This window comes from Anser brachyrhynchus (assembly GCF_964034855.1).
Source record: "Anser brachyrhynchus genome assembly, chromosome: 1".
NCBI classification, from domain to species: domain Eukaryota; kingdom Metazoa; phylum Chordata; class Aves; order Anseriformes; family Anatidae; genus Anser; species Anser brachyrhynchus.
Genome location: NC_137694.1, coordinates 202,999,895 through 203,013,463, shown reverse-complemented (window position 1 = coordinate 203,013,463; position 13,569 = coordinate 202,999,895). Strand labels below are relative to the sequence as shown.

Genomic DNA, 13,569 nt, shown 5'->3' with positions numbered 1-13,569 from the left:
TGTGAATAACCAAAAGAACTTAGGGCCTTGTAGTGTGAAGGGTGTGAAGGGCAACACAGGTGCATAGTAAAAGAGAGTCTCCACCCCCAGCTGCTCAAAGTTGAAAGAAGCCATAAAAGACAAAGTTACTGAGGAAATCCAAGGACATAGAAATGCAATGATACGTGCAAAACCACTAATAAGGACAGTGACAGTGCTAGGATTAAAACTTTTATCTCTGAGGTCTAAACTCCGTATTCATGACATACCCCTGTCTGAACTTCCATTTTACTCACACCACTGCATTGCACAAGGGCTTTCCTTACTGAGACATTACTTTTGATTTAGAAGATTCCTAAACTGCAGATTAGTCAAATATTTAACAATGCACTGGAAAAACTTTGCTCCATCCTAGACTGTTGTCACTTCTTGCCAGTCATTTGCCATTCACCACTTCCAGGAACAATAGATAGGTTTGGTGGACCTTTGATCTGACCTCATACAGCTACGTTTACTGATCACATATATATTGTCTCCATTCAATCCTCAAGCCTTGACTTGTGGAGTTCTTACTTTCATCTTTTGTGATTCATAACATAGAAAGAAAATGATCCTCCTTTCAGTTATTACACAAACATCCTTGGACAGCCACTGTACTTCTTCCATCTGCTGCAGGACACACCTGGAGGTATCTGTTGTTCATAATGAGGGCCACTGAGCTACAGGACTGCCAGGTAGAGGAAAACCACAAAGCTTTCTTTCAAAGCTAAGTCATTCTTTAACCTCTAGTCTGCATTACCACTGACTAAGGCCACAGTTTGAATAAAGAAGGTAAGACAGCTTTTCACTTCTCATGTGCTTTTTTTTGTTTGTTTGTTTTGTTTTGTTTTGTTTTTCCAGCTCTAGAAAAGCAAACCTTTGTTTCACTTTGGGTGGTAATGAAGAGTCTGACTTAATGCTGCTAATTACAGAGCATGTGTATACTAGGTATAATGTGATAGCTGCTTTTCTACACTACACGTGGGTACCTGAATGAGAGAACTCAATGAGATAAATGAACAGGCAGCAGAGGGTTGCATCAGATGCAACAGTATTGAGGTGAGGCTGTAGCAGGCTCCCATCCACCATGGACTTAAAAAAAAAAAAAAAAAAGAAGGAGCAGATTCCTGGAAGATGTTGGGTTTGCATGATTGTGTGCTGAAAATATTTTTTTTTTACCCACATATTTTATCCCCATGGAAGAGATCTGAACTCTTATACTATGTTTAGCTTCTACATTTTCTGTCAAGGACTACACTGTTAGAATTATTCCAGATAGAAGAATTTTGGCAGATTTATTTTTTCCCTGAAGCAGCAGAAATAACCAAAAATGAATTTAGAGAATATTTCAGGCCTGCAAAATTTCATTTCTTCATTTATTTTACAATAACTACTCAATTTCTCAAGTTTGGACTTGTACAAACACAGAAAAAGGCATGTTAACTACAGCATTCACCCACACCACCCAGAGCACTTTCAGAAGGCAAATTATTACATCCTCTGCAGTGAGATCTTTCTTCATCCAAAAGACACTTTTGCAAGTCCCACAGAAGATCTCTCTTTGAATTATTGAAGAACTCATTTCCTTCAGATCATCTATCTTGCTTTAATTTTCCTTCAGCAATAGTATCCCTTTTTGGTTCCTAACCAAGTTTTCTTCATATATTGCTGGGTTTCCTATCAGTCAAATGACTTTTTGGACTTCCTGGGACTAATGGTCCTCCACATTTTATTCTCCCTTCTTATCCTCATCTCTACTACTAACCTTATACTTAGCTCTTTTTGCTGCAAGATCTGTGAGCCTCAGAATCGATAACAATTTCCTCCAATCCACCTTTACAGGAGCTTAACAGGTATGTTTTTTTAGCAGAGAGATGATCTTCAAGAGGTGATTTGCAAAGGTTAAAGCATACATGCGCTGTTCTGAGAAGAACAGATGCTGATTCCTAGCACAGTTTCTTAATACTTGATTCGTCCTTTCTATAACTAAGATAATTATCATCAAGCCTTTCCTGAGCCACTGGACCTTCTTCTACCCTCTTGGAGACCCTCACTTGAATTGCTTGTGATCACTGCTTGTGACACTCTTAGAACTGATGCCTTCCCCTTACCCACCATCAGCTGGATGGCTGAAAATCAGAATAAGTACTAGAGTCTAAGGAAATATTTATTTCCACCTCCACTAGATTTTTTTTTTTTACAGTGTGTGTTTAATTTTGTCACTTTATACAGAACAAAGTCCAGAACATATTAATTAACATCTTTTTACTCATAAAAAATGTAGTTAATAACAGAGTAAAACTGAGATGATACACATACTGGAACATGAAGCATATGGAAGACTCAGTAATTCCTTCTAGATCAATACCACTTTTGAAATGCCATTTGGAAGCTGGAGATGTTGAGCAAGCCATTTTATCTACGTATGCCTCTACTTTCCCTTCTTCTTTCCATTCTCCTCTCCTTTAAGGCAGGAAAAGTCCTATTATAATCCATCTAGAACCACAAATGCTTTGCAAAACTTACTCTCTTGTTCTCTGGGTTTGTACAATAGTTACTTTTATCCTATAAAATAAAACAAACTGGGGACAGCTCTCTTGTCTGGAAGTAAAAGGCATGCAAACCCTACATCCATGTATTTTAATACTGTTATAGACCAGAACACAGTGTGTGTGTCCCAACTGCCTGCTGGTAACCATCCCTGACAGTACCATCACCAACACCATGCCTGAGACTCCTCCCAAAAATGTTAATTGCTACAGGCTAAAATAATACCAGCAAGAATAAACAAACAAATAATTAATTAATATCCAGAACTTCTACCTGTTCTCTGACTCCATTTTATTTAACACATGTAAAGGGAATATGCATAATTTCAGTTGTGTCTAGTAGTTTCTATTATGTTATAAAAACTCATGTGAATTGGCACTATAACTTTTAGTTATAAAACTAAAGGCGTGAGAGATGTGTTGGAATACTTGTAGATTAAAAGCATTAGATAAAATTATTACCAGAGAGAGTTATCACAGAGGTTTTCTTCAAACACGAGAAACTAATAGTTAAGAGGAAACTAATAGTTAAGAGGAGCAGGATGAAGGTGTACTTACAACCTGAAACAAAACTTCAGCTGTTAAGGCCAACTATTACACAAAATGAAGAACAGATGAAAATCACATACAACCAAATCATTTTTACCTACACTATTAATACTCCATATTCATTTCTGAAATATGTTCCAAAGTTATTCTGCTACATGAGTGTATAATTTCTTCTCTAGTGAATTTTATCTGTAAGTATATCTCCTGGCATATGACTTGTGGATGACCAAAGCAATAAGCACAAATAGATGTAGCCTGGTGTCTGTATCTTAAGTTGCGTAATGGTTAGGTTAAAATAGCACTTCTTCCCACACTTGAAAGTCATCACGTTCACCTTTTTATTTGAGGTTAAGTCCAGTTCCTCAAGGTGCATGAGGTAAATATTTGCTGAGCTTTTAAAACATTTTCCATTAATTAAAATCTCTTGAACACTACAATCACTAATGACCTGCCATCTTTCATTTCCTTCACAGGCAGGCAATGCAATTTCTAGAACCGTGTAGTACATCAAGAGTGGAGTGTTTATTGAAGGATATCTTTTGGCCTCCCTCTATTCCCCTTGGGGTTCTACAGTGTGATTTATTTGATATATGTGTTTCTTGACCACTCTGTTTTTTTGTTTGTCTGAGCACAAAAAAGATGGGAGCAAAACCAAATCAAATATTTTACAAAAAAGGTAAGAGGAAGTGGAAAGTTTGATATCTTGTGATTTCCCACAGAACCTCTGTGTGGCCTTGGGAATTTAATTCTTTTTGGGCACTTAAAAATTAAGTCAAATAACTCCCCACAGCAGGGAGAAGCAACATGTGTTTGTGTAGGTAGAGTAACATAAGTATCCATTAGTATATGAAGCTTTCCTTGCGAGCCCATTGCATTTCAGCAACAGGAACTCTCTCTTCTAGTTGGAGCATCTATTTATAAACTTCTCAGTTTATTTTGGTAGCCCAGATCAAACCCAAGATCAGAGCACAAATGAAAGTGTAAATCCTATCCCAGCCCACTTTCCAGTGTAGCTTCACATGAGACATTACTTGCATGAGCTTTCTTTTATTTCAGATGTAGGATTTTCCCCTTTGAATGGTCTGACATATCTGTTCATTTCAAACTTTTGCTATTCTGGTTGTAAAATCTGGATTCATTCTGGTGTCACATCCATCTTAGGTTAGTGCCTTAAGATTTTCTCCACAGAGACAACAAATGAGCCTAGCTCTGGACCAACAGTTACATGTTCATAACCAAAAGAGCCCACAGATGAAATCAAAATAGTCTTCAACACGCTGGGATTCTGGAAAATGGAGCTTTAACTCCCTACAGGAACTCAGTACATCAATGGACAACAACGATATTATTGTCTCACATCCCATCTATCTCAAGAAGCTTTCCTGCAAGCTTTTTATAGTCATATACAAGTCATATACTGAATAACAATTTTCTTATAGTCATGACAGTTCCCATTGCAGCTAGAAACAGATATTTTAAACTGAGAAAATGAAAAGCCAGTTCTCTCTAGACTTTGTTTTACTGAAGAGCTAAAACTTTCCAATTGTCAGTTCTGAAGTCCTTATGCATAAAAGGATCTCTTAAAGCTAATTTTAGCACTGTTGTAGATAAGCAAATCCTATACAAAATTAAGTATGTTTTGGGATCTGCAGGAGCTAAGGGCCACCATAGCTTTTGAAAGCAATGTTTACATACTTTATTTGTTTGATGTGGCAATGGAGTGACAACTTCTTGTGTTTAGGATAAAAGAAGACAACAAAGGTCATACGGCACCAGTTCCAGATGAAGACAGTGCAGGTGGTTTTTGCTACACTTCACTCTGAGCAACTAGCAAGTAGGGTTTCCACCTAAGTCAGTCTCCAAGACACTCTTTGTACAAGCCCTTTTCTGGAACATGATTCCTCTGAGCTACTTTAAATGTCCACATTAAAAGTAATGGACCTAAGAGGGTCTTATCTTTTATTTTATTTTATTTTATTTTATTTTATTTTATTTTATTTTATTTTATTTTATTTTATTTTATTTTATTTTATTTTATTTTATTTTATTTTTTATTTTCCATTAACTACAGTGGTGACTAGTTCACATGCAAATGTCTAAATTGTAGACATATAAATACGTTTAGGTGAATATCATCCTAAGGACAGTAGTCCGTTTGGATGTCAGAAAAGAATCAAGATGACCCCTAGAAGAGACTACAGAGAAATGTATTTGATGTATTTGAAAGGAAGGGCAGCCACAGCAACCATAAGACAGAGAAATATGTAAGTAATCCATCTCAAATTACTAAAAAAAAAATAAATATATATATATGTATATATATATAGGCTGGTTCTAAAAAGGAAGGGTAGAGGTAGAAAACCCTGTTGTTGCTTTCCCCTTTGTGTAATAGGGAAGGATAGCTGTGTGCAACAGGTAGTCTGTGAATAGTGGCTGCTGTCCTACCTGTGGGACAATCCTAGCAGACCAGCTTTCAAGGCAGTAGGGCAGAGCTACACTCCTTACATGTTGCCCTGAGTATCTCTCCAAGACAGCTGGTTTCACTGTCACTGTTTTATTCCTGTTCCTGTACTGTTCATTCTTGGGACGACGTCGGGTCATCTGTCTAATAATGCACCAGAAAGGCAGCAGGCCGCATTATCTGACTCCTGGAATGCTCCATTTTGTGGTCAAGACACCATTTTTCTTATTTTATCTAAGGTCCACCAGTTGATTCAGAATATGTGGTAAATAAAAAGGTCCCAGAAGGTGTACATTTATGTCTTTTACTTTTCTGCCTACTAACCCAGTGACCTTTTCTGTTGGGCGAACATATATCTGAGAGAGCTTTCCTTTCCCCCCTTGGTGGCTAGGGAAAGAAAAGCTGCTATCATTGAGCCCCATGTAAGGGAAAGGATTGCCTATTTTTTGCCTTTAGCACTCTAGGAACAGATAAGTACATCAGCTGAAGAAAAGGAAGAAAAGGTGGTGGTTAACCTTCATTTTGGAGAGATTTCACATCTACCCAGGAGACACATCAGCAATTCTTAACACGATGTTACATGAACAAGGCTTATCTTCAGGCTGTATATGTACATTATGAATTTTAAACTTCTGTGAATGTAATGGATGATACAAATCAAATGCTTGTGTGTCAGCTTTCCCTCACACAATGCTGTTAATAGGTCTGGCCAATATTGTGTTTGCATGACATGTCATGACAATTATATATGTCTTTGTACAATATGTACCACCATGACATGGCTGACGTTACTTTCTATCTTTTTGATATGCACATCTCTAGGAGAGACCATGAGTGTGGGCTTTACATATGCTTGACTGGACTGTCTTTTATTTTGCCCTACTCTGAAAAGACTGGCTATAAGTGCCTAGCATTACTCACCTGCCCAGCAGCAAAAATTCTCCAGCGAGTCCCAGGCGCCTCATAGCCATTAAGAGCCCTCTCACAGTCATGCCTTCGCAGAAGCAGGCAACCACTCTTGCCTTGGGCAAGTGGCTCCGGAGCTTTCGCAGCAACTTGTCAAAGCTCTGTTCGCCAGCATTGCTATAGATCTTGTAGGAATGTGCAATGCAGATCCCTTCCTTGGCTGCCATATCTTTGAAAGCTTCCATTCCACTTTCACCATAGTTTCCTAAATGCAAACAGAAACACGTATGCACATATTAAAATCTGCAGAAGCGTTTTTTGCTTTGGAAACAGCAAATATTTTTAAAAGTACATAATATAACTGCACAGAGATCAGTGTAGCGATCTTAAAAAAAAATAATAACACAAACACTTTAATTAATTCATCCATTTTTCAAGTCAAGATCAACAAAGTTTCCTAGAAACCTCAGTTCTGTATAGCAGCCTTCTTCTATGTTGAAACCAAAGTCTGTTAAGTACCTCAATACCTGTGGGAATCTGTTCCAAAATGTCTACAGCAAAATCTGTATAAATTGCATGTTGCCTTCTGATTCTCTTAAGTTGACTGAATGTGGTCAGTTGCTCTGAGGTTTACTTAAAAACAAAAACAAACAAAAAAAACCCATACACACACACACATGAAAAAAAAAAAAAGAAATCTTTTGGCTATATTCTTTGGTGTAATATTTTGACTATAAACAAAAACAAAACAATTGCTAATAACAACATGACTGTTCATAGTGCAATCTGAACAGCAACAACATTTAAATTACACTGAAAGGTAATAGCTATCCTGTGAAGAAAGTTTTTCTGATGACTCAGGAGAATGAGAGGCAAAATTGAGGCCTAATGTTACAGAGATCACAGAATTACAGATGAACTAAATGTACTTTTTTCTTTTTTTTTAATTAAATGTCAGCAAAACCAACAGAAAAATCTTCATATTTTCTTTCAAGCTGTTCTCCTGTAGGATAAGCTGGTAATAAATACCAGGAGATAGATATGTCTGTTGTTTTTTATTCTATCTCACCATAGAAAATTTCTTCATTTGAAATTGTAGAATAGTCACAGTGCTTAAACAGTGGGTGTAGTGTTCCCACTGACAATCATACTAACCAGGACTGTCCTTTTGGTTCCTTGTGTTCTTCCATCTATCTTTCTTAATCTGTTTCTTGTCTAATTTAAATCAGAAGGATTTGGGGGAAGGAACTCTCTCTTCTCCAAAATATTGCCTTAACTTCCAAGTAATATTCCACAGAAACACAGTCAATAAATGAATAAGACTGAGAGTGTTAAAGTAACAGATTTGCAAGGAACTGTTGATCCTTCACTCACTTCTGTTGGTTTGCAAATATTAAAATCTGTAATGACAAAAAGATTTCTTTGCCAGCTGTGTTATGTAAGAGTGTTGATAGTGAAAAAATATGTGAAGTACTTAGAATCAGACTACAGGATTTGGGCTGTTTCTGCCCTCATTTGCTTTTGTGACTTTGGACATTGCAGCCACCAAACACTCAGCCTGCCTGCCTAGGAAATCACCCATATTTCTCTACTGCCAGAGTTTACAGGCTGCATTAGCTTCCAGACTGTACATGAACATGAAAGAAACAGTCTCCAGTTTAAAGATATTAGCATCTGAATAGCCAAAAGAGACAGGGTATAAGAAAGGAAGTATCACTACCTTAATTTCATATCAGAAATGAATCACTGAGAATTTGAAATTTCCAAATGGTACCCCCAACCAGAATGGCAACTTGAATGCAGGTCTCCTTATCTAATGTGCACCAACTTTTATTTTTCTCCCTGCTGTGTCTAGGTCTGATGAAGAATCCATTACTATGCAAATTGTGCCTGAGCAAAATGTCATAGAAGTTTTAAACTTAGTTGTAGCAGTGCTTCCTGGGAGTTGCTGTGCTTCCCTATGCATCATACTCATAGGGCAAACATTTCCTGTGATAGATCATCATCAAGTGATTGCCATGAGATGCTGAAGGAGTTCAGCTACAGGTTAAAAACATGATGCCTAACGAAAGACTTATTATAGCCACAGAAGTCAGTCTGAAGGAAAAATGGGGGTCTGTCACATAAATCTTTCACCAGGCCCTGAGGCCACCAAAAGTAAAATTAGGCAGTATGGCAGGAAATACACTTCTTTGTTTAAAGTCAGTCTCTTTTTTTGTCAGTCTGGATCAAAAAAAAAAAAAAAAAGTTTTGTTTCACTTTTCCTAACAGGAAAAAAAAAAAAAAAGGAAAAAAGTCATTTCAAGTTTCACCATAGAACTTGGAAGTTTGAGAGGAAAAAAAAATCTACAGTATATCTCAAAGAAATTGAAATTCTGAAGATTTCATTTTCTGTCAAGAAACTGTCAATGGAAAATTCCTGGTTAAGTCTAATTGACTTACAGAACTAGATCTCTTCAGTGTTCCAGACACTGAATTCTTTGTTTGAGAGTGTTATAAACGCACAAAAGTATTACCCTGAGGCTTGCTATAAAGCTGAGGCTTACTATAAAGCTGAGAACAGGCTTAATTACAGTCCTGAAAAAGTAGTAGGTCTTTCAATGAACACAAAGTGCTTTAACTCTTTTCCAATCAAGTAAAGGTTGCTCCAGCACAAATGCTATTGTCTCATCATGTATCAAGACAGGGTGGTTTTGTGAAACTGTGCAGAAAGCAATGCCTCACCAAAAACGAGAGGAAATGTACTGAACTACCAAGGCCACTTAACAAAGTGTTACATCCTTAACATTTGGAAAAAAATATCCTGGCACTCTAAATCTGAATGTGACAAGTTTCTCCAAATGGGAAAACTACGTCTGCATAACATGAGCTCAGGGGAGAGTTGATGAAAACAGAAAGCAGCTTTGCTTCAAGATGCTCGTACAAATACACCAGTGGAGACCTTGTCATGATCATTACTGATTAAACTCTACTTAATTAATTATTCATAGTGAATTCTCCTGTTGTGTAAGAGGTATGATGAGGTATATATATTTAATTTGAGCTATACTGTGGGGATAATGAACAATCCTTGATGGAAAATTTCCTCTTTTTCTGCTAAATTTCTTTGCAACACACATTAGGATGAATTTCCTCTGAGCAATCTTTTTGTGGAAAACCTGTATGTGCATGAAGGCATACATGTAGCACAGGCACTGGGAATCTGGGGAAGTTGCATTATCTAATTTCTTTGAAGACGAGATTTGAGGTTCACAGCATGAATGCATCTTCACACTTTCTGTATGGAATTGTGTTTCTCATAGATATTTTATTCATGAACTGTGGCATTTCCATAGTAGAAAATTGTCAAATTGCCAAAATTGGCCCAGGAAGAACAAGACAGGGCAGTTCCCAGTCTTCAGACATTTCTATGACTCAAAGAGAAAGATATAGGGACTTTTGGGCTTGCACACATGGCTGGTCAAGGCAAGGATTTGTACTCTGAGAAGAAGAATACTTTAGTTTCACTTCCAAGTGAAAATTAATTCAGAAGCCCTGTGCTGGAACCAGTGTAACATCTTCTGTGAGTCCTTTGTGACAAAAGCTGCTTACATCCTGGAAATCTAGCCGTGTAGCTATTTTATTTCTACTTCTAAATCTAATGAAAATTCCTAAGGAAAAATTAGGGAGAAGGGAGGGATTGATTTACTTCTACTTGGCTAGTCTTAGTTCAGCAAAAAAAATTCCACAAACAACACAAGCTGGAACTGAAATATGGTCAATTTATCTTCAGTTCCTCCTGCCCCACCAAGTTCCATCTCCATTTCAGTGTTTGGGAAGTTGCATCTCCGTATTGTGACTTGTTCTGCTGGAAGAGGTAGCACGTTTTTTTTTTTTTACTGGATGTTCACCTCCTCTTGAAAGTTTGTCTGTTGGTGGCATAATCAGAGTTGCTGACTGTTGAAATATGTTCTATACTTGTGGCAACAACGGCCAGCTGGGTTCTTTTAAAATACCAGTCTGAATCCTGCATGTTGCCTACCTCAATGTCTGACCCTAATCCCAGTTCAAAAGCTGCTCCCATTTGTCTCTGCATGTTTAAAACAAACAAGCAAACAAACAGAAATCCATATTGATTATATCATCATCTGTAATGCTTATCCCTGTTTCACAGTTGGAACTTTGTTCCAAACTCAAGCATATGCATACCCACCTACAGTTTAACTATAGCAATCTGTTAGTTCCACTTCCAATGAATCAATCTGAAAAACTAGTAAGAAGCTTAAAAAGAAGATTGTGCTTTTTTTTCCAGATGAGGCTTAATATAGTACAGTACATAATAATACTTCAATCTGATAGAAAAGTGTCAGGCAAACTGCAGGTTGCTCTTGCTGCTCCTCGTGCCCAGCAATTGAGCCAGTTAAACTACCCGATTAGAAACCGTTAAGATCTTATCTGCATTACACAGCAAAACACCAAGGTTTTTAAACTAAAAATAATAAACAAAGAACACTGACGTGCTTTATAACACTAAATGTTACTGATATAAGATTAAAACATCCCTACAGCCAAATGGAATAACGAACTACATTTTCTCCTGCCCAGGGATTTTTAGGTTTTCACACATTCATTTGGAGTACGGGAAGGCTTTTTTGTTTGTTTGTTTGTTTGTTTGTTTTCCTTGTAATCATTACTTGGACATGCATATTGCTATCATATTTTTATTTATTTATTTTTGCTTATAAGAGAGTTTCAGTGAACATGGATGAGAAACAGCCTTTATAAGATATTTAGGATGTACAATTGCTTCAGGAAGCACACAGCAAAAATCAGAAAGTAAAAGAAGAGGAGGCTCAAGTAAAATTAAAGAAATGCATTATACCATTAATTTAGCTTGTAATAACCTTACCTATCTCAGAACATATTTATTTAAACAGAAGTGCTACTATTATTTTTATAGACAGAGAAGAGCAAAACACAAAGTAATATTCTATGCTATATCTGAGCCACAGAAAAGAAGCCAAATCAAGTTAAAATTCTCAGTAGATATCTTGCAAGCAATATGAGGATACAGAGCTTCATTTTTTATTAGCTTTTATTGGCATCAACTGGATGAACTTTGCCAGAAATACCTAAAAAAATCCAAGTAGGTATAATTCTGAAAATGTGTGTGGGAGTAATTGAAGGTATTTATGAAAGGCAATGTGTTGGCTGATTATCAAGATGATCTTCCTTCAAGTCAAGGAATGGATAGAAGTGTTTCTCAAATGGAGATGTTAGAAGACTCTCTGACTGTTATACCTAAAATTAATCATCACAGAACACCAACACCTATCTACTACTACTTGTATCTACTAGATATTGTCTACATTTAACTGTTGTGAATGTATGAGCCTTCTAAACTTTTGTCACATATAGAAATAAAGGCATAATACCAAATCCCTTGAGCAACTAGAGCAACCACAAGCATGGTGAAAGGCACACTTATGTCTGCAGGAGCAGGAACTGAATTATTTGTTTGATGGGAAGCTCATGATTTATTTGTAAAGAGTACAAACCTAATGAAATCAAATCAAATGTCTGAAATTCTGAAGTTGTCTATGTGTGTTAAAGGAAAAAAAAAAAAAGAAGACCCATTGTCTGGTGTTTTTAAAATAGGAATTTTTTAAAATGGGAATTTCAGTTTCTATTTTAAGTATATATGTGCAAAACAAAACAAAACAAAATTTAAAAAGTTCATCTTGATAACAGCCCATTAAAACATCTTAAAGGAGGAGATTTCCTCAAAATATATTCCACTTAACTACCTCCAACCAGTTTTCTTGATAATCACTCTGAGACTGGACTGTTGTAATACAAGTAGCCAAATGTTGCGAACAAGTCACACCATGCTTTGGTCAGCATGATACCAGCTTGTGACTCCCGTGTTATGCTTCACTCGGAGCCACATGTTGAAGAATCATTATGAAGTTTCTGCATGGGGCCACTACAGAACTGTGGCACAGCACAGTATGCAAACAAGATGGAAGATTTCTTGATGAAAATTTGTGCTGTTATATATTATTAGTTTTCACTGATGAGAGTAGTTGTCTTGTGAGGTTCTGGTCTTTGGCAGGAGGTGTGAAGAAGGTTTATCTGTTGTGTCCCATGCAGGATCAAGCGATCATGTCAATGGAAGGTTTCTGCAAAGACGTGACTACACAAGCAGAGTAACCATCTAATGTTGACTGGCCTTGAAGAGGTATCAGAGAACTAGAAAACAACAAAGAAGTGACATGGGGCAAAAATTCCCCTCGTGATTAATTGAAGAAAAAAACCACTATTCTGTCATTAATCTTGCTGTAACTGTCTTCCTTAAGCACAGACAATTGCAAAGTGATTCGGCGTGTATGATCTAACTGCTAAGGCCTTAGAAGGCACATGAAAAAACGATGACTGCATTTAGGACTCGGTCCTTAGCTATACATATGATCACAGAGAACTGATATATAAATTTATTTGGATGGTCATCTTTTATATTCAAACAGTTAGCTTTTTGAACAAGTTGTCTATTGCTCAATGTTCATAAAACTCAGAAAAATAAGGGTACCTTGTACAACTGGTAGCTTGATAGATGAAGACATAATTCAAGTGTTGTCAATATACAGAAGCATTAGTTACCATGACATCATACTGGTTATAAACTTAATTTTCTTTTCTGTGAACAGTTCTGAAATTTTTATATTTTTACATCTGGGGACAAGAAATGTTTTCATAATCTTAAAAATATTGGCCAACCAAAAAACCCTGCTTCTAATCCTCTTAAGATTCAATTCAGTCTGATTGAAGTAATTTGTCTAAATGATCTCATAATATTTAATTTAGGTATTGACCATTTTATCATTTTACTATAAACCTCCTTTCACTTTCTGTAACATAACGTAAAACATATGCATTCTGAATTAAGAAAAGGGCTTATTTTTGCTTCAAACATCATTAACTGAAATATTTTGATGTTTAAAAATAAATTCAATTCAAATGTTTAAAGAAATTAATGGACCTTTTGAGTTTTGTTAGTTTTAGCTGTTAGGTATTTTCTGACTGGAATTTTTCATTGAAAGCTTTTTA

The 13,569-nt window shown here is 36.5% G+C and overlaps 1 protein-coding gene across 8 annotated transcripts in view; it reads right to left on the bottom strand.

Annotated features, from left to right (window-relative positions):
- The window catches only part of GRM5 (glutamate metabotropic receptor 5), a 289,524-nt gene that overhangs the window by 149,206 nt on the left and 126,749 nt on the right, over positions 1–13,569 (bottom strand). For all 8 annotated transcript variants that reach the window (XM_080567411.1, XM_080567412.1, XM_080567416.1 and 5 more), the window contains one exon: positions 6,499–6,748. In XM_080567411.1, coding sequence (XP_080423537.1) covers positions 6,499–6,748 — 250 coding nt within the window. The remainder of the gene's footprint in view (positions 1–6,498; positions 6,749–13,569) is intronic.